A 22,477-nucleotide genomic window follows, 5' to 3' on the forward strand; every position below is an offset into this window, starting at 1 on the left:
GTTTATAAACACAGGTTTACAAAACAAACAAACAAACAAACTACAATTGTAGTTGCACTTTTACAGGTGATTTAGCTTTTTTTGTAAAAATAAATAAATAAATAAATAAAAATCAGAAAACATGTTAAATAAGATTCTGAAATATTTTGTGGCATACTTAAAAAAATAAAGGTGATTTAGTGTTTAAAAATGTTTAATTTTTAATATTTTTTTATTTTTTTATTTTTTAAATTTTGAATGTTTTGAATACTTAAACTTCATATTTTTAGATTTTTCATAGTTGATATCTTAAAAATAATGGGATGTGTTGAAAAAAAATGCATTGTGTGTTAACCAGAGACATTATAATGTAATTATAATTAATGTAATTATAAGTTAAGAAATGCATTACAATTTTTTTTCTTGTGGGGCAGTCAAAAGTCAAAAGTCAAAGGGCTAACAAAAGAAACTCAAACATGTTTGGAACAAGCGAAGGATGAGTAAACAGTGACAGAAAGTTCATTTTGGGGGGAACTGTCCCTTTAAATATTGTTAGGTGGCATGACGCCAAATGTGACTATTCTCATGCAAGAGTACCTGATCTTAAAATGAACAAGACATATTATAGTTTCTTGTATAAAGAAACTTAATTAATTAAAATAATATTATGCATAGGTCTAACAGATTATGTAGAAAATATTTAACTTATATTAAGTTAATTAATTCAACTTTTAATCCAATTTATACATCTACACTTTTATGTACTTACATTGCTCAGATTTGTATGATTTATTTTAATGTTTGTTTTCACATATTATAATCAAATTTGTATTATCTTAAAATATTTTTTTGTATTTTTGTCATTTTATTGTAATATTTATTATTCATTTTAATCAATTTTGTATCTATTTTAATACAATTTTATTTGTTTAATTATAATTTCCAAATGAATTATTTTTGAATTATAATGAATATTACATTATCTTAATCCTGTTTTTACCAATTGGTTTGTTTACAGCTTCTTTTCAATTGCACTTATGTGTAAATTAAATTAAAAGATTATTTGTCTAGTGCTTTTAATGATAATTATTCCTCTACAGCGCTTTACAAAAGGGCCTTAATGGGTATTTAAGAGTTATCCCCACCAATATCAGACTTTGTACTGTAAGAAAATGCAAACATGTAGGTTTTTAATGTCTGTATTTTCTTTTTTTTTTCTTTCTTTCTTTCTTTCTTTCTTTCTTTCTTTCTTTCTTTCTTTCTTTCTTTCTTTCTTTCTTTCTTTCTTTCTTTCTTTCTCTTTCTTTCTTTCTTTCTTTCTCTTTCTTTCTCTTTCTTTCTCTCTTTCTTTCTTTCTTTCTTTCTCTCTTTCTCTTTCTTTCTTTCTTTCTTTCTTCCTTTCTTTCTTTCTTTTTTTCTCTTTCTTTCTTTCTTCCTTTCTTTCTTTCTTTTTTTCTCTTTCTTTCTTTCTCTCTTTCTCTTTCTTTTCTTCTTTCTTTCTTTCTTTCTTTCTTTCTCTCTTTCTCTTTCTTTCTTTCTTTCTTTCTTTCTTTCTTTCTTTCTTTCTTTCTTTCTTTCTTTCTTTCTTTCTTTCTTTCTTTCTTTCTTTCTTTCTTTCTCTCTTTCTTTCTGCAGAGCCTCTAGTGACTGTAGAACTGTGGAGACAAATCAAGAAACATCCCAATCGCAACATCACACTTCTGTGGAAACCTGTAAGTTTATTTTTCTTATCCTTTTTGTCATCAACTAAACAGCACAGCATGAGATTAAACACGTATTTTCTTTTAACCACATTATCTTAGTGTCAAGAAACGGTTAAATTCACAGTTTAAATCAGGGGTTTCTAAACTCAGTCCTGGAGGGCCGGATCCCTGTATAGTTTAGTTCAACTCCAGTTAAACACAATTCAGTTTTTATATGGAACTCAGTTTCAATCCATTAAGTATTTTTTTTATTTTTAGAAAGATGAGTACCTCAGACAGCACAGCACCTGCTTGATTTGATCACCTGCCATTTCAGTGGATCTGAAAGCAGGACTTATCTGACTAAAAATGGGCTTATGAAGGAATAATGTAAAGGGGCTCTATTATATTTAACAGTTTCTTAAAACCCGACATTTTCACTACCGATTAAGATCTCTCAGATGTTTTTTTTCCACCACTCTCTTGGTAGCGGTGTTGGTGCGCGATATATCGGCGGTGTGGGCGTGTGTGTGATGTACCTGAGCGGCGGGGGTGAGTTGTGTCCAACCGTACCTGAAGAGCTAGGAGGGATGCGGTGGAGAGGGATATGCGACATATTTAGGGACCAAGGTGGAGACGCGCGATTTCCTGAAGATTATCATTCGTTTGTGGCCATCCAGGAGTCTCCTGAAGCTTTCGGGAGACTTGGGATGTCTGGGATTACATTAACGTTACTTGCCATTTTGCGAAGTAGTGTAGCGCGTGTCGTGCCTGACTCGAGTAGTGTTTGGAGGTTGGCTCTTTTGTGTCGGGGGTCCAGGGTTTCTGGAGCAAGGGGGCGGAGCCAGCACGAGCAGCCAGACCTACACAGAAGCTAGCAAGATTGCTATTGAGAGCATGCTTTAATAATGTGATATTCTGAGTTCAAAAGCAATGGTCTACTGTTTAACATGACAGCGGGGAAGGCAGCATGTTGTCTGCCACGTCATATGGGATGCCATGTTGAGCGTTGCGGCATTGAAAACATTATATTTTGAACTTAATCTCTTTTATCTTTTTAGATGTTAGTCTGAATTGAATGGTTCAGGTTCGTAATGCGAACCGAAATGAAAGTCTCGTACTGAACAGTTCAATACGAATACGCGTATGGTTACATACATACATAAATACATACATACATACATACATACATACATACAAACATACATACATACACACACACATATATATAATTGAATCATATATAAACATAAAAACACAAATATCGGTTGATCGTGTATTTGTTCCTCTTCCTCAGGTCAGCAGTGACCCGCAGCTTTACATTGAAGCGTATGAGGTGTGTGTGAGCAGCATTAGTCCACAGAGGAGTGTGTGTATGAACGTCACACAGACGCAGGTGGAGTTAAACGCAGATCTCCACATGTATGATGTCACCGTGCAGGCTGTCATTCGCACTGGTCTATCTGTACCGTCACACATCACCATTCCTTCAGCATATACAGAGGAAAAGGCTATTTTTGCTTCACATTCAGTCGTAAAGAGGATTATGGGTAATGATGAGGGATTCCAGCTCACCTGGACGAGAGACTCTGGTGCTACCTGTGATTATGTCGTAGAGTGGTGCATGCTGGGTATTGAGCCTGAGATTTTCCAGTGGAGGAAGGTTCCAACCAATCAGACATCCTTACAGCTGAACGCAGGTATACTGATGTGTTTGAGCTCCTACAATACAAGAAGATTCATAATTATTAATAATAGTAATAATAATAATAATAATGATAACTAGCTGACAAAAGTTTATTCGTCGATCACAGTTGTAAAAGCAGCAAATAATAACTTGACTTCAAGTTGATCATTTGGAAAAGTTGGCAAAGTTCCTGAAAGCAATGGTCAAGGTGCTCCAGGATTGGCCAGCTCAGTCACCAGACATAAACTTTATTGAGCATGTTTGGGATAAGATGAAGGAGGAGGCATTAAAGATGAATCCAAAGAGTCTTGATGAGCTCTGGGAGTCCTGCAGGAACGCTTTCTTTGCCATTCCAAAAGTGATTTGAGTCATTGCAGAGATGTATGGATGCAGTCCTCCAAGCTCATGATGGAGTCAGACACAATAGTCATTCTGTTTCCACTGCAGCATGACTTTATATTCTATACTGGACATTATTTCTGTTAAGTGACAAGACTTTTGTCTAAGCAAAGTCAGACGTTACTGTCCTAATGAAATCATTCAAAATCAAGCCATGATCATATTTTATTTTGGTAAAATAAACGTAATCTTTGCCTTTCATATAAGACACTTCTGATGTGTCAAATGATCAACTAGATGCAGTGCTTAATTTGTGAATTGCGAGGTCCAGGAACAGATCAGGTAAACAGATGGGAGAGAAGAGCAGTTGAAAAGGGGGATCGGTAAAATGTGGTGCCGGATCAGATTTCATAGGTGCTGGATCCGGAGTGTTCCGCCACAAATTAAGCTCTGACTAGAAGTCAAGTTATCATTTGTTCCTAAAACTTGGATAGGCGACAAGACTTTTGACAGGTAGTGTATTTGTAACGTTTTAATAAATCTATTTGAGAATTACAGATTGGCCACAACAATTGTCATTAATTGTTATTTTAAAGCTTCATATATTTTTGCTTCTGTCCTTCAAATCTGTACATTTAACAGGTATAAATTTAGTATGATTAATTATTTTATTTGAATTATTTTTACTTTATTTAGACAGTTTTTTCAGGCGTAATTTGACTTTTTTTGTTTTGTAAAAGTTTATTTGAAACATTAAAGTAGACAAGAATTATTATAATTTTTTTGTTATTTATTTATTCACTTTACTTTATTTATTTATTTTTGGCATTTTTGCCTTTATTAAGTAGATAGGACAGTAAGACAGGACGTGAAGTGGGAGAGAGACAGGGTGTAGGGATGAGAAATGTCCTGAAGCAGGGATTTGAACTCGGGACGCCCTGAAGAGCTACAGCACCATATGTCAGTGCGCTAACCACTAGGCTATTGTGCCGACTATTATTAATATTATTTAATTCACATAACATTTGAATAAATATATATTAAGATAAAATATATAGAATATAAAAATTTTGCTTTGAAAAGTGAATAACAATATTAAACAGAATACATTTTTATATATTTATGTAAAAAGTATTGATGCTTTTTATTTTGAGTGAACTTAATTTCTAAAATCTTGCTAGCGTATTTTTATTAAGCGCTAGATTTGACCATACAGTTCACTTTTGTTTAAAAAACATGAAATCAAAACTAACCATATTGATTTTGTTAGATCACATTGCTAGTTTTGGAGTGAACAATTCATCTGTGAATTAAGAAAAATAAAACAATATCTACCCTTATAATCTTTCATTAAAATCTGAAAATGCACTTCCTGTTTGTTTTCAGTTAAAATCTTAAATTATGTCTGAGGTATTGTGCAGGGCTAACATACTCAACAACGCCCCTCCCCCTGTCAGCTTTTTCAACAATCAGAAATGGTGAGGAGGAGGAGTCTGTTAAGTTATAATAACATTCTGAAACCCATTTCCTGATCTTTTTGAATGAAATGTCTACTTTACGTCCAATCAGCTCGCAGTAGAAAAACAAGCCACGCCCACTGTTTTCTCATTTAATATTCCGTTTTTCTAGGAACTGCGTCACAATACAAAAAAGAAAAAAAGAAAAGGGTCACAGCGTCCGGTTTATGTGTACTTCAGGGAAAGATGAATTTGTATATTGTATAATCTAAATGGCATAAAAATATAGCTTAAATTGTAAAATATAAAGTATATAAATAACAACATAACATTTCCAGGTCTAGAAATACAGCTCGCGTGTCTTTTTTTATGTCATTTTCACAGGAGATTTTACAGCAGGAGTTCAGTACATGTTTAAAATCTATGGCTGTGGCGCTGATGGACCCAGACTTCACGAGAAACAGACTGGATACCTCAAAGAACTGAGTAAGAGCACAAACACACTTTACCTGATGTATCCAACTTATCTTTAACATACAAGCAGACATTTGTATCTCAAATACGTGAGGCTTCCACTATCATCTGTTTCCAGCCATCTTACCCAAACAAAAACTGTCTGTTGTGCTGCTTGATATTGAAAATATGCAGTTCTTTTTGTTTATTTTGAGCTTCAAAATGTGCCACACACCCTCTATTGGAAACAGGTCGGGATGGCAGACAGGCCAGTCAAGTACCTGTAACCTCTTCCTCTGCAGCCAGGACTTTGAACAACAATAACAACAACATCTACCATAGACAACAAATAAGTCTGGCAGTGCTTATATAATGTCTGAGTTCTTGATTATGCAGAGCTCGTCCTGACTGAAATGCAGAAAACTCCAACACTTCTCCAGAATGATCTGATAGACTGTGAAGCTCATCCAGAAAATCAGGACTACCATTAGAAGAAGGAAAACTAATAAATTCAATAGAGTGTCTCAACTTTTTCACATGACCGTATATCACAATTGAACATTTCATTCATTAAGTTCAAAATGTTTTTAAGCTTCGTATTTGAATGTTTTGCAGGGCCAAAGCAGTACCCAACACTGCTCTCTCATCCAGACATCACCTGCTCATCTGTAAACCTGACATGGAGATTTAATGAGCAGGATCCCAAACACCCTGGATTCATTACAGGATATGTGATCAGAGTCCGTTCAGAAAGCGGTTCTGAACTCCGTGAGTGTGACATCGCTCCTAAATGAGAAATTAAACACTCACTACACTGCAAAAAATGTATCTTGTTTCTAGTGCAAATATCTAAAAATTCTTAAATCAAAAATCATTTTTTAGAAAATAAATAATAATAAATAAATAAAAAAGAATAGAATAATAAAATGTTGTTTTGTTTTCAGAAATAATCCGTCATAATTAAGTTACAACAAGTAAAAATTCTCCCAGTGGGGTAAGTTAATTAAACTTATTTCAATGTCAAACCAAAGAAAATGGGATTATTTTATTTATCCCACTGGCAGTTTTTTAAAGGAAAAACTCACTTAATTTTGACTTACAGTGCATCAGGTAAGTATTGATAGCGCTTCACTTTTTCCACATTTTTTTAACGTTACAGCCTTATTTCAAAATGGATTAAATAAATTTATTTCCTCAAAATTTGACACACAATACCCCATAATGACAATGTGAAAAAAGGTTTGTTGAATCGGTTGCAAATTTATTACAAATAAAAAAGCTGGAAAATTACATGTACATCAGTACAACTTTGTTGTGAAGCTCTAAATTGAGCTCAGGTATATTCTGCTTCCACTGAGCATTCTTGAGATATTTCAACAGCTTCATTGGAGTTCACCTATGGTCAATTCAGCTAATTAAACATGGATTGAAAAGGCATACACCTGTTTATATAAGGTCCCAGGGTTGACAGTGCATGTCAAAGCACAAACCAAGCATGAAGACAAAGGAATTGTCTGTAGACCCCTGAGACAGGATTGTCTCAAGGCACAAGGCTGGGGAAGGTTACAGAAAAAAATTCTTCTGCCCTGAAAGTTCCAATGAGCACAGTGGCCTCCACCATCCGTAAGTGAAAGATGTTTGGAACCACAAGGGCTCTTCCTAGAGTTGGCTGGCCATCTAAGCTGAGTGATCGAGGGTGAAGAGCCTTAGTCAGAGAGGTGATCAATAACCCGATGGTCACTCTGCCTGAGCTCCAGCATTCTTCTGTGAAGAGAGAGGAGAACCTTACAGAAGGACAACCATCTGTGCAGCAATCCACCAATCAGGGCTGTATGGTAGAGTGGCCAGACGGAAGCCAGTCCCCGCCTGAAATTTGCCAAAAGGCATCTGAAGGACTCTCAGACCATAAGAAACTAAATTCTCTGGTCTGATGAGACTAAAATTGAACCCTTTGGAGTGAATGCCAGACGTCACGTTTGGAGAAAACCAGGTACCCCTCATCACCAGACTAATACCATCCCTACAGTGAAGCATGGTGGTGGCAGCATCATGCTGTGGGGATGTTTTTCAGCAGCAGGAACTGAAAGACTAGTCAAGATAGAGGGAAAGATGAATGTAGCAATGTACAGAGACATCCTCAATGAAAACCTGCTTTAGAGTGCTCTTGACCTCAGACTAGGGTGATGGATCATCTTCCAGCAGAACAATCACCCAAAGCACACCGGCAAAATATCAATGGAGTGGCTTCACAACAACTCGGTAAATGTCCTTGAGTGGCACAGCCAAAGCCCAGAACTAAATCCTATTAAACATCTCTGGAGAGATCTGAAAATGGCTGTACACCGTCACTTTTCCATCCAACCTGATAGAGCTTGAGAGGTACTGCAAATAGGAATGGGCAAAAAGTCCCAAAGACAGGTGTGCCAAGCTTGTGGCATCATGTTCAAAAACACTTGAGGCTGTAATTGCTGCCAAAGGTGCATTAACAGAGTATTGAGCAAAGGCTGTGAATACTTCTGGACGTGATTTCTCAGGTTTTTTATTTTTAATAAATTTGCAACAATTTCAACAAATCTTTTTTTCACATTGTCATTATGGGGTATTGTGTGTAGAAGTTTGAGGAAATAAATTAACTGAATCCATTTTGGAATAAGGCTGTAACATAAAAAAAAATTGAAAAAAGTGAAGCGCTATGAATACTTTCCGGGTGCACTTTATATGCAAAAAAAAAAAATTATTTTACATAAAGTTTTATATATATATATATATATATATATATATATATATATATATATATATATATATATATATATATATATGCCACTTTATTAGGTACACCTGTCCAACTGCTTGTTACCGCAAATTTCTAATCAGTCAATCACATGGCAGCAACTCAATGCATTTAGGCATGTAGACATGGTCAAGACGATCTGCTGCAGTTCAAACCAAGCATCAGAATGGGGAAAAAAGGTGATTAAAGTGACTTTGAACGTGACATGGTTGTTGGTGCCAGACGGGCTGGTCTGAGTATTTCAGAAACTGCTGATCTACTGGGATTTTCTTGCACAGCCATCTCTAGGGTTTACAAAGAATTGTCTGAAAAAGAGGAAATATCCAGAGAGCGGCAGTTCTGTGGGTGCAAATGCCTTGTTGATGCCAGAGGAGAATGGCCAAACTGGTTCCAGCGGATAGAAAGGCAACAGTAACTCAAATAGGCACTCGTTACGACCGAGGTCTGCAGAAGAGCATCTCTGAACGCACAATGCGTCCAACCTTGAGGCAGATGGGCTACAGCAGCAGAAGACCACACCGGGTGCCACTCCTGTCAGCTAATTACAGGAAACTGAGGCTACAATTCACACAGGCTCACCAAAACTGGACACTGAAAGATTGGAAAATCGTTGCCTGGTCTGATGAGTCTTAATTTCTGCTGCATCATTCGGATTGTCGGCTCAATTGAGCATCGTGTCAATGCCACAGCCTACCCGAGTATTGTTTCTGATCATGTTCATCCCTTTATCATCTCAGAATGGTTTCTTGAACATGACAATGAGTTCACTGTACTCAAATGGCCTCCACTGTCCCCAGAGCAATCCAATAGAGCACCTTTAGGATGTGGTGGAATGATGATATCATGTCAATATGAACAAATATGGATTGTTACTCTTTTTTATGATGCACAGTCTGCTTCGTTAGGTGTAAGAGTTAATCATATACTTTTTCAATAATGTTATTTATTAATTTAGCTCAGGGTAAATGAAAATGAACATTTAAATAAGGGAAAAAATTATAATTAATGAATTTTAATTAATTTAAAAAAAATATAATAAATGATTAAATGATTTGCACATATTAATGTGCAATAATCAAACATTAATCAATTGGACAGTGCTGCATATCTCAAGATAACAGGAAGGTAAAAAAAAAAATAATCTAAAACAAATTGACTTATTAAACTTATTTTGTCCACATACTGTTAATAATATTGCACAATAGTTCATTTTAGACTAACAGAATAATGTTACTCCCCTGTCTTCTGTAAACCTCATGCTTATCTCCTGTTGGTTGTGGCAGTTTCCTTCAGTGAGTCGGTGAATGACCCTCACAGCAAGTCTCTGACTGTCAGCGGACTCCAGGAGAACCAGCTGTACACGTTTCACCTGGCTGCCTGTACTTCTGCAGGCTGTGGACCAGAAAGCAGAGCCACCTTCAGAACCAGACAGAACTGTGAGCTCAAAACTGACACAAACAACAGCATAACAGAGCACAAGACTGCTATATGGCATACTTAAGTTTTAAAGGAGTTTTTTAAAACACAGTTTTAGTTTTAATAGTAATAATAATTTTTTTCAAATTGTTTTGTCTTCTCCATGATAACAGCACATATTATTTAAATTGTTATTTTGTAAGATACTAGTATTCAGCTTAAAGTGAAGTTTCAGATCACACGATTTTTATTGTCTGTTATGAAAGTCACTATATCAGAATATGCGATTTTTTTTTTCCTTGATAAAATCTTGACTTGGTTAACAAATGTGCCAGACTACAAATTCCTTCTTGATCAGTCATGATGTCTACAACCAGCGTTATTTCCTAAAGCAGTCAGAAGTGTTGATATAACAATATTTCCTATCATATTAATTTCAATTGATAATATGATATGATATTAATAAATTTTTTTATCTGTCAATCTCAATAACCACTGATACTTGCTGACAACTCGGCTACATTATTTAAGGGCATTCATTATGACATTGATAGGCTCAAACGAATATTTCATTTTTAAGATTAAGGTATTTTCTTTTAAATATAAATGTATGGTCCCACTTTATATTAAGTGGCCTTAACTAATATGTACTTACACAGGAACTAATAGTTCGTTACAATGTTCTTATTGTGTAAATACATGTATTTACTGTGTACTTATGCTTGATTAATTACATGTATGTAATTACATCTGTAATTAACTTTTGTAACTACATTTGTAAATACATTGTTGACCATTCCTTACACCTTAACCCACCCTTAAACCTACCCATGCCACCAAACCTGTCCATAACCCAACCTCTATCCCAACTCAAAAGCACAACGTGTTCTCAAATACATCATAAACACAGTAAGTACATTGTATTTATTTTTTTGATGTAAGTACATAGTAGTTAAGGACACTTAATATAAAGTGGGACCAAATGGATAATTTCCAGCTATTACTTATTAAACACTCCCTCGCCCTAAACTTGCCGCAAGTGAGACGGAGAAAATAAAAGCACATCAGCACCCAGGAAAATCAGATGCTCAAGACAAAATAATGATATATTAGACAAAATTGCAAATATATGATAGAGGTTTTAGATTAAACAGTTAAAGCAAGGCTTTAATTAAATCATTATTTTCCACGGAGTGAAAAAAAACATCCACCCGTATAGTTGAGTAATGGATGGGCTACAACAAAAATATAATTTGTAGATTTTTCTTGGGAAAAAAATATATTTGTGAAACAAATTTCGTTTGGTATAATTTGTATCTTAACTCTAATGTATTATTTGTTGATCCTTTATCTACTACTAGATAACCAAGAATAACAAATAACATCTAAGGTAAAGTGCTTCAAAACCAGTCCGTATATGCATCAGCACCAAAGCACAAAGTGGTTTGTTAAATAAAACCATAATCTAGCCTATATAAAATTAAAGTGAAATATTCACAGTCTCAGAGAAACTTATGTTAAACTTTCCATTGCTGGTGAGTTTCCATTTAATTAGTTTATTCAAGTAAGTTGAATAAGCAAGGCAGGATTTTACAATGTATTAGCAGCACTGAATGTGTTTACCACAGTAGGTAATCTGGATAGACAGAGTTTTTGAAACTTCGTCTATCACAGTGCTCCAAGGTTTGTTACAGGCTGTCAGACTTACAATTGTGATTTGAATGGCAAAGCTAATGGGCTTATCTGTATGTAAGGTACACCCACTGGATGACTCTGGTCTACAAGGCTCTTCTGGGACTGGTGCCTTCATATCCAAGTTCCCTTCTTCATAAGTCAAAAAGCCAGTTTGCCCTACGGTCAAATGAATCTTATAATTTGACTGTTCCTCGGGTTCAAACTGAAATAGGAAAGCGAGCATTTAGTCATGCTGCCCCCTCATCCTGGAGTACTCTTCAGTTCAAACTAAAATGTCTGAGCTCATCCCAATTACATTGTTTTGCTCTTTCCTTTTAAACAAACAACAACAGTCAATTTCTCATTTTATGTGTTTTTAACATACTGTAATGTGCTATAGATGAACAACTAAACTGTATTTTTATATTATATTCATTTTCTATTTAATATAATTTTTTTTTCGTTTCATAAGTCCTGTGTTGCGGACCTCTTGGCCAGGTCACCCTTGTAAATGAGATCTTGATCTTAATGGGTTTTTATCTGGTTGAATAAAGATACATATACAGTTGAAGTCAGAATTATTAGCCCCCTTTTGATTTTTATTTTCTTTTTTTATATATTTCCCAAATGATTTTTAACAGCAATGAAATTTTCACAGTATGTCTGACAATATTTTTTTATTCTGGAGAAAGTCTTATTTGCTTTATTTTGGCTAGAATATAAGCAGTTATTAATTTTTTAAAAAACATTTTTGGGACAAAATTATTAGCCCCTTTAAGCTAATTTTTTTTCTCTATAGTCTACAGAACAAACCATCGTTATCCAATAACTTGACTAATTACCCTAACCTGCCTAGTTCACCTTTTTAACCTAGTTAAGCCTTTTAATGTCACTTTAAGCTGTAGAGAAGTGTCTTGAAAACTATCTAGTAAAATATTATTTACTGTCATCATGGAGAAGATAAAATAAATTAGTTATTAGAAATATATATTTTTTAACTATTATGCTTAGAAAAGTGCTGAAACAATCTTCCCAGAACAGAACAAAAATTGGGGAAAAAAATAAACAGGGGCGCTAATAATTCAGGGGGGCTAATAATTCTGACTTCAACAATTGCTTAAAACACTTTAATATTTCAGGAGAAAGTAAAGTTTGCCTATGATTGATCAAATCACCTACAAGTAAATATGCAGCCTATTTATTACCTGACCCACAGATTACCGGCAGCAAGAAATTATGTGCTCCTATTGTCCACTGTCACACACGTGACGGAGCTCGTCATGAGCAAAATCAGCGTTGCAGGCATTGGCAATATAGGCAATCATAAAGGGCGACAAATCTTGCAGGGGGCGGCACAGGGAGACGCAAGGGCGGACTGGCCATCTGGCAATTCTGGCAAATGCCAGAAGGGCCAGACCAATTTTTAAATGTGGGCCGGTCAGTTTTTTTTTTATGTTTTATTTTTTATGTATTGTTTTTAAGTGCAGACAGCTTTTATCTCTTGCTAGATGTGATATTATGATGATGATAATAAAAATAATGATAATAAATGTTAAGCATTTGGCCCAATCGGCAACTGCCGCCTGGTTTCAAGATGGGCCGACCCAATCCAAGGTTACCCGGACATAATCAAAATCTGGCAAAAATGTCATATTATTTCACTATCTTTACACCAAAATAAATAGTGAATGTGCATGTCCGCGGGTGGGGCTCTGTCGGTGTGGTAATGAGGGCTGGTGTGGCAACAGTGCCAGGGCTAAAATTTTGTCCCAGTCCGTCCCTGGGGAGACGGGAAAAAAAAGGTGACCCAGTAAAAAAAGAAGAAGAAAAAAAAGTGACCCAGTAAAAATCATCTGTGCCCCAGTAAGCTTTGAGAGATTTCCTTAATGCAAATGTATTCATTTAGAGTGGTAATCCCAGAATGAGAATGTTAGCAGCCAATCACATTTGGCATCTTTTGCATGGGCAAGTTTGTTACACTCTAGGTGCAACCGAAACAATGCTGATGAAAGCAAACTGACTCATATACGCAGAAAACCATTCCTGTGCGCCAAATAGTTTTATAATGCAAAAATATTATGCATTATTGCTCTACATCATGTTCAAAAATTCACAGTGAACATTAACTTTAGAGTATTTATAATGTTCTCCACAGATTACCTGCTGATGGTCAAGATTGGGGTTCCTCTGCTGGTCCTGTTGGGTTGCTGTGTTTGCCTGTGGTCGTACAGAAATATGTAAGTCTGATGATAATATTGGCTGTGAGCAGATGAACTGTGCTTGTATTACACCTGTAGTGTGCTGATGATGATGATGATGATGCTGTATATCTCAACCGCTTTCAGAATAAAAGGATTTCTAGAAGAATCCTTCAGCTTTCTACACATTAAAGCACCAGACCTGGATAAAGATCTGTATGAGGTAATTCATCAGGTTTATGTTATACAATAATGCAACTAGGAGGGAATGTTCAAAATCTTAGCTTTTAAAGGAGCCCTATGATAAAATCATTTATATAAGAAGTTTAAAGACAGCTGTGTGGCAACAGTCTGTGAATATAACCAGCTTCTAATAGTAATAATGTATTCATTTCATTTGTTTACAATCACACTTGATAAAATCAGTCTGCAGAAACACTTTGATTGGTATTCTCCATTTGTAAGTGTCATCAGAGGGCGAAAGCCCCGCCCATTAGTGACTATCTCTTCCTCATTAGCATATGACATTAGTCTTGTTTTTAAATCTGCCACTATTCTGACATAGAGGCATTTGTAGCTCCGCCCTCTTTTAAAAAGAGCACAATCTCGTTTGAATTTAAAGCGACAGTTACCAAAATGCCACACTTGGGATCAAAGCCTAAAAGGGGCGTTTTCCCAACTGAATTATCCCTCAATCATCTTCTCCTCTCTTCAAGGCGAGTGAGAAGATCCGCAGACTGCAGATCGAGGACTGCAAATGGTGTGACGTGGAGATTTTAGACATTCGCCACACAGCGTTAGAGAAAACATATCTGTCGGACGCAGAGGACCAGAACTGTGCTCTCATCAGCCCTGAAATCACTCTCTCTCCCTTAATAAAAACATCCCATCACCTTAACACGGACATCTGGACAAACACAGGCCTCACAAACTTCACCTACGTGTCTTCTGCGCAACCAAACAGCCTGGAGAGCAAACAGCTAACAGAGATCTCCAGCGACTATGTCACTTCTGTGGCCACATATGCGAAACACGGTGAAGCGAACCAGAGCTGATGATCTTATCACAACATCCTCCAGTTCCTCTTCCTCCTGAACAAAAAAAAAAAAATGAAGAGATCTGTTGTGAAATGTGAAGTTTTGCAATAGTTGAGCATATTTGCAACCTCATTTAGGTACTTTTATCTCTGTTTTGCATGATCACAGTGTACAGAAAGTTCTGTTCCAAGTGTGATGATTGTTATTTTGTTTTCTATTATTATAAGCTATGCGGTAACACTTACACATACTTACATGAACAATACATTTATGACAGGGTTTATTATATATAGTACTAAAGTTTTAGGCCAACATTAAATCTGTGTTACTGATGGTATGATGGATATACAGTTATGTCTATAAATATTGGGACATCGACACAATTCTAACATTTTTGGCTCTATACACCAACACAATGGATTTTAAATTGAACGAACAAGATGTGCCTTAACATCAGCCTGCCAGCTTTAATTTGAGGGTATTTACATCCAAATCGGGTGAATGGTGTAGGAATTACAACAGTTTGCATATGTGCCTCCCACTTGTTAAGGGTCCAAAAGTAATTGAACAATTGGCTTCTAAATATTCCATGGCCATGTGTGTGTTATACCCTCATTATCCCAATTACATTGAGCAGATAAAACAGGGGTCTCAAACTCGCGGCCCACGGGCCATTTGCGGCCCTCAGTGCAATATTTTGTGGCCCGCGCCGACCGCTGTACACTGACAGAATCAGCGGAGCGGGGAGAGAGAGCGCTTTCCGCTCCGCTGATTCTATCCGTACACAGCGCGCTTGTCACTCAATGCGCATTGTCGCACGCGTTCTGATCAGCTGTGTTGTCGCGCGCGTACTCAAGAGAGGTGTTATCGCGCGCCTACTGAAGGGCGGGACGGAGGGTGTGTCGCGTCGCGGGGGCAATTTTGATCAATTTGGAAGGGCACTTTCTATGCAAGACTAAAAAGGGCATGTGCTCTGCACAGGTTGAGCCCTATGTGTGCACGTGCCTGCCCTGCATCTTGTGTTGATATTATAGGTAGATACAGACTGGTACAGACTAATGTGACTAGAGTGGGGTGGGGGTGTTTTATTTATACATTTATACACCTTTTTTTAGGTGAGGGAATGGAAGTTTTGAGTGAGTTCCCCCACTTTTTTCCCTAGGACTTCAATAAGTCAAAGTACAGGTCTAGACTTAATGATGATCATCTTCAAGCCATACTGAGGGTCTCAACTGCTTCCACTCTAAAGCCAAATGTGGTTCAGATTTGTGAGAAGAAGCGCTGTCAAGTCTCTGGCAGCAAGAAGTAGGCAAAAGATGCCATGTTCAGAAGAACTGTTCATAATCTTCACTCAATGTTCTATTAATGTTCAGGACACTTCATGTTCAGAAGAAATAATTAAAACTGTTAATAATGACATTTGAGGACTTTTTTTTGTGAAATCCCTTATGCGGCCCAGCCTCACCCAGACTTTGCCTCCTGCGGCCCCCAGGTAAATTGAGTTTGAGACCCCTGAGATAAAAGGTCCAGAGTTAATTTCAAGTGTGCTATCTGCATTCGGAATCTGTTACTGTCAACTCTCAAGATGAGATCCAAAGAGCTGCCGCTATTAGTCAAGCAAGCCATCATTAGGCTGAAAACACAAAACAAACCCATCAGAGAGATAGCAAAAGCATTAGGTGTGGCCAAAACAACTGTGTGGAACATTCTTAAAAAGAAAGAACGCACCAGTGAGCTCAGCGACACCAAAAGACCAGGAGTCTTTTCTTGTATCTCGCTTAAATGTTCAAAGATGATTTGGCAGATCCTGGATCTGTTAATCTTCATAACTGATCTCTGGCTAATTTGGTTTTTCAAACAAGTTCCCGAATCAGATTAAAATGTCTGAATGAACTGATCTGAGATCGCTGCCTGTGTAAAGGACAGACTTATCGATCCTCAAAATCAGAGATCAGCAATGCAATGATTGGCTGACGGCGCAGCAGCATAATGACATCATCTGATTAATATTCAATTATCCATGTGAGCAAAATTATATACAATTCGTAGTAAACTGTTTGTTAAATATGACATGCAATAACTGTCCACCTTTGCTGTGGACTGCAGGCTTTACACGTTCATCTGTCAAGAGTATTTAGCAGTTTATTTAGTTTTACAGTTAATGCGGACTTTCTTTATTATAGTAGGCATAGTAGTATTATAGTAGCCGGTTTCTTAATCTGTGTAAAGAATAACTGGATGCTTAAATTCATTTTGCATCACAAAAGCATTTTGATATTGGTAAACGTGTATGCAACTTTTTTTGCATCAAACAACCACCATATTAGCTGTCAAAAGATGTTCTTGTCTATTATCATACACAAATTGTACTTAAGCGATTGTATACGTTTGTATCTAAAAAGTGCATATCAATAAATTTTCTTCCTGAACCACCTAGTGGCAGTCTTTGTACTTTTATTTCAGAGTGCAGGGTGCATATATATATATATATATATATATATATATATATATATATATATATATATATATATATATATATATATATATATATATATATATATATATATATATATACATACATACACACAGTTGAAGTCAGAATTATTAGCCCCCCCTGAATTATTAGCCCCCCTTTTTATTTTTTTTACCCCCAATTTCTGTTCTGGCAAGATTGTTTCAGCACATTTCTAAGCATTATAGTTTTAAAAACTTATTTCTAATACCCGATTTATTTTATCTTTGTCATGATGACAGTAAATAATATTTGACTAGATATTTTTCAAGACACTTCGATACAGCTTAAAGTGACATTTAAAGGCTTAAACTAACTAGGTTAATAAGGTGAACTAGGCAGGTTAGTGTAATTAGGAAAGTTATTGTATAACGATGGTTTGTTCTGTAGATTATCGAAAAAAATTAGCTTAATGGGGCTAATAATTTTGTCCCAAAAATGTTTTTAAAAAAATAACTGCTTTTATTCTAGCCGAAATAAAACAAATAAAACTTTCTCCAGAAGAAAAAATATTATTAGACAAACTGTGAAAATGTCATTGCTCTGTTAAAAATCATTTGGGAAATATTTAAAAAAGAAAATCAAAATCAAAAGGGGGCTAATAATTCTGACTTCAACTGTATATATATATATATATATATATATATATATATATATATATATATATATTTTTTTTTTTTTTAACTTTATTTATATAGTTTAAAAATATATTTACTATTTTCCCAAGTGTATAGAACTACTACTATAAGAAAATATCAGCATTCGCTTCATACTTTTAGTATTATTTTTGCTTGACCTGACCCAATCTAATCCTGTTTATATGAAATGAGCCTGCTCCCAAGAAGGTTTGAGCTACCAGAACTGTTGCTATGACAACAACTCTCGGATCAGTTTTGAAGAACGAAACAATCCTGGATCGTGTCAAATCGTCAATAACCAAATCTAGCTGACAGAGTAATCCACGTATGAAGAACAGATTCCAGGAAGACGACGGAAACAACTGTGGTGGACGACCAAAGAGGTCTGAAAAAAACACCCTTCACAACAGTTGGCCAGATCAAGAACACTCTCCAGGATGTGGGTGTACGTGTGTCAAAGTCAACAATAAAGAGACGACTACACCAGAGTAAAGAAGGTTCACCACAAGATGTAAACCATTGGTCAGCCTCAAAATACAGGAAGGCCAGATTAGACTTCTAAAAAAAAGCCTTCACAGTGCTGGACCAACATCCTATAGATGAGATCAAGATCAACTTGTACCAGAGTGATGGAAAGAGAAGTGTATGGAAAAGAAAAGGAACTGCTCATGATCCTAAGCAGTGAAGCATGGTGGTGATAGTCATGGTGTGGGCATGTATCGCTGTCAATGGAACTGGTTCTCTTGTATTTATTGATGAGGTGACTGTTGACAAAAGCAGCAGGATGAATTCTGAAGTGTTTCAGGCAATGTTTTCTGCTCATATTTAGCTATTGCTTCAGAACTTATTGGATGTTGCTTTACAGTGCAGATGGAAAATGAACCAAAGCATACTGCAAAGCAACCAAAAAGAGTTTTGGAAGGGAAAGAAGTGGAATGTTATGCAATGGCCAAGTCAATCACCTGATCTGAATCTGATTTAGCTTGCACTTCACTTGCTGAAGACAAAACTGAAGGTAAAATGCAACAAGAACACGCAGTAACTAAAGACAGTTGCTGTAGCGGCCTGACAAAACATCACCAGGAATGAAACCCAGCCTCTGGTGATGTCCATGTCCAGACTTCAGGCTGTATTTGACTGAAAGGATTTGCAAAGTATTCAAAAGTGAAAGTTTGATTTAGGATTATTATTCTGTCCAGTTACTTTTGGTCCCTTAAAAAGTGGGAGGCACATATGCAAACTGTTGTAATTGCTACATTGTTCACCTGATTTGGATGTAAATACCCTCAAACTAAGCTGACAGTCTGAGGTTAAAGCACATCTTTTTAGTTACATTTCAAATCTATTGTGCCAAAAATGTTAGAATTGTGTCGATGTCCAAATTTATCTGACTAGACCCAACTTTAGGTGACATAAGTGTTATTTTTTTGTCAATTTCTAAAAAATTTAGATTTATACAGAGTGAATAAATGATCTTTCAGTTGATGTGTGGTATAGGAGTTAGGGTAGACTTTGAATTATTTTGGCTTAATTGTTGAACAAAGCATATAACAACATATTTCACAATTCTCTGATACATATGCAGCAATTATTCCTGATACACATTGTTTAAAATATTATCAATGTCTTTGTTATCAATGTGTTACTTTTGATTGGTTAATAGTTAAATATTAAAATCAACATTAATTTACAGTATTTTAGGAATAAAACAGCATTATTGTTAGTTCATGATGATGCATTGATAATTCTAACATATTCAACCTTGCTAAAGCGTTACAGCTTCATCTTACTGTACACTGACTAAATATCTATTATAACATACTGCCTTCACATCTGAAATAAACTTTTTTTTAATTAAAAAACATATATAATGTACTTTTATTCATACCGTAATGTGCATTTTTTAAATGTATAATGTAAAAGTAAGTCTTGAACATTGGCAGAATCAAATATTTTTGTTAAAACAGCAAATTAATGATGTACAAATGTATCCCTGAAAAGAATTTATGAAGGCAGTTCTCTTTATTTATTTATTTTGAATTATTTTTCTTTTAAATTTTTCTTTTGTTGTATTTTTCTGTAAGGGGTTTATTTGTTGGGGAAGGGGTTTTCTGTAAAAAAAAAAATTAAATAAATAAATTTAAAAATCGTAAAAAAAATTAATAATAAAAAACAGGAACTTACAACAGCGAGATTATGTTTAGATCATGATACTATTGCACTTTTTTATTTAGCTGATGAGCTTCTATAATTAATTAATAAGAGTGTCTTTCGATGTCCTTTAGTGTGTTTATCTGTTCTCTCGGAAATGTGAAGCCGTCACACCTGGTCAAGTTGTGGTAGTATTGCATTCTCGCCATTGCTTCACAGATCTAATATGCTGATACACATGCGATTTCTTCACCAGCTTTTTACAGTCACAGACAGAAGCAAGGTGAAGGGAACTTTGACAAAATGTGAAATTGACAGATGACGCAAAAGTGTACTTACGAAACCGCAGGTCAAGACAACACCGTAAACTGCGTCAGAGGTTTGTTTGCTGTTTCAGGAGTATCCATATATAAATATATATATATAAATATCCATATATATATATATATATATATATATATATATATATATATATATATATATATATATATATATATATATATATATATACATACACACACACACACCCCCACCCACACCGGCCACTTTATTAGGTACACCTTACTAGTCCCAGGTTGAAGCACACATTTACCTTCAGAACTGCCTTAATCCTTTGTGGCATAGATTCAACAAGGTAGTGGAAATATTCCTGAGATTTTGCTTCATATTGACATGATGACATCACACAGTTGCTGCAGATTTTTCAGCTGCACATCCATGATGTGAATCACCCATTCCACCACATTCAAAAGCTGCTATATTGGATTGAGCTCTGGTGACTGTGGAGGCCATTTGAGTACAGTGAACTCATTGTCATGTTCAAGAAACCAAACTGAGATGATTTTATTTATGACGTGGTGGGTTATCCTGCTGGAAGTAGCCATCAGAAGAGGAGTACACTGTGATCATAAAGAGATGAACATGGTCAGCAGCAATACTCAGGTAGGCTGTGGTGTTGACAAGATGCTCAATTGGTACTAATGGGCCCAAAGTGTGCCAAGAAAAAATCCCCACACCATTACACCACCACCACTAGCCTAAACCGTTAATACAAGGCAGAATGGACCCATGCTTTAATGCTGTTGACGCCAAATTCTGACCTGACCATCCAAATTTCACTGCAGAAATGGAGACTCATGAGACCAGGTAAAGTTTTTCCAAACTTGTATTGTCTAATTTTGGTGAGTCTGTGGGAATTGTAGCCTCAGTTTCTGATGTGGTCTTCTGCTGCTGTAGCCCATCTGCCTCAAGGTTGGATGTGTTGTGTGTTCAGAGATGCTCTTCTGCATACTTCTGTTCTAACGAGTGGTTATTTGAGTCACTGTTGCCTTTATCAGCTGCAACCAGTCTGGCCATTCTCCTCTGACCTCTGGGGTTCGTTCTTCGTACCTCGCTTATATGATCTAAGATGATTTGGCAGATCCTGGATCTTTTAGTCTTGATAACTGATCTCTCGCTAATTTGGTTCTCCAAACAAGTTCGCGAATCAGATTAGAATGCCTGGATAAACTGATCTGAGATCGCTGCGTGTTGTGAAGGACAGATCTATCGATCCTCGAAATCATGATCAGCAATGCAACGATTGGCTGACGACACAGCAACGTAATGACATCATCTGATTAATATTCATTTATCCATGTGAGCAAAATTACATCAAATTAGCAGTAAACGGTTTGTTAAATATGACACGCAATAAGATTACACATTTGTTATGAGCTGCAGGCTTTACACTTTCATGTGTCAAGAGTATTCATCATGTATTTCGGTGCATATCAGTGTATTTAGTTCTACATTTAGAAAATATTGTCTATAATAGTAGCCGTTTTTTAATCGGTGTAAAGAATAACTGGTTGTTTACAAAAGCATTTTGATATTGGTAAAGGCGTCTGCAACTTTTGTGAAGCATCAAATGACTGGCATATTAACTGTCAAAACATGTTTATGACTGCATAAATGTATTATTGCTTTTAAAAAGTCACATATTGTGCATTTCTATTATACACAATTTGTACTAAAGTGATCTAACAAGTTCATATCAATAAGTTTTCTCTTTGCACCACCAGGTGGCAGTCTTTGTACTTTCAATTTAAGGGTGCAGATTGCATAAGTTTTATTAATATGTATAACTTTATTTATTTTATTAATGACTGTAACTTTATATATATATAGTTAAAAAATATGTACCATTTTCCCAAGTGTATATAACTACTACTGTAAGAAATTATCAGAATTCGGAACATACTTTATTATCTTTTCTTGAACTGAGCCGATCTAATCCTGTTTATATGAATTGAACCTGCTCCCGATCAGGTTTGACCTAGCAGAACTGTTGCCATGACAACAACTCTCAGATCAGCTTTGAAGAACGAAACGATCCTGGATTGTGTCAAATCGTCAATATCCAAATCCAGCTAACTGAGTAATCCACGTACGAAGAACAGACCCCTGGCATCAGCAAGGCAT

General features: G+C 35.9%; 1 protein-coding gene and 1 long non-coding RNA gene across 4 annotated transcripts in view; one reads left to right on the forward strand and one right to left on the reverse strand.

Annotated features, from left to right (window-relative positions):
- The window catches only part of osmr (oncostatin M receptor), a 151,812-nt gene that overhangs the window by 23,100 nt on the left and 106,235 nt on the right, over nucleotides 1–22,477 (forward strand). The window contains exons 9-16 of one of the 2 annotated variants that reach the window (XM_087253163.1): nucleotides 1,615–1,691; nucleotides 2,959–3,361; nucleotides 5,529–5,630; nucleotides 6,213–6,365; nucleotides 9,672–9,824; nucleotides 13,634–13,715; nucleotides 13,824–13,899; nucleotides 14,393–17,149. In XM_087253163.1, the coding sequence (XP_087109289.1) occupies nucleotides 1,615–1,691; nucleotides 2,959–3,361; nucleotides 5,529–5,630; nucleotides 6,213–6,365; nucleotides 9,672–9,824; nucleotides 13,634–13,715; nucleotides 13,824–13,899; nucleotides 14,393–14,731 (1,385 nt within the window). In that variant the 3' untranslated portion in view covers nucleotides 14,732–17,149. Of the gene's footprint in view, nucleotides 1–1,614; nucleotides 1,692–2,958; nucleotides 3,867–5,528; nucleotides 5,631–6,212; nucleotides 6,366–9,671; nucleotides 9,825–13,633; nucleotides 13,716–13,823; nucleotides 13,900–14,392; nucleotides 17,150–22,477 lie in introns of those variants that run through there. The other variant, XR_015490724.1, reaches the window with a different exon arrangement.
- On the reverse strand, nucleotides 1,682–14,767 carry LOC147843841 (uncharacterized). Of its 2 annotated transcripts, none has more exons than XR_015490946.1 (6): nucleotides 14,618–14,767; nucleotides 13,770–13,890; nucleotides 13,639–13,695; nucleotides 9,623–9,780; nucleotides 3,237–3,383; nucleotides 1,682–3,148 (listed from the first exon to the last, which is right to left on the reverse strand). It is a non-coding gene; the product is annotated as an uncharacterized LOC147843841 (long non-coding RNA). The 2 variants fall into 2 exon arrangements; XR_015490945.1 differs by having other exon boundaries at nucleotides 9,610–9,780.

This window comes from Danio rerio, chromosome 5, assembly GCF_052040795.2.
Source record: "Danio rerio strain M-AB ecotype USA chromosome 5, GRCz13ab, whole genome shotgun sequence".
Lineage (NCBI taxonomy): Eukaryota > Metazoa > Chordata > Actinopteri > Cypriniformes > Danionidae > Danio > Danio rerio.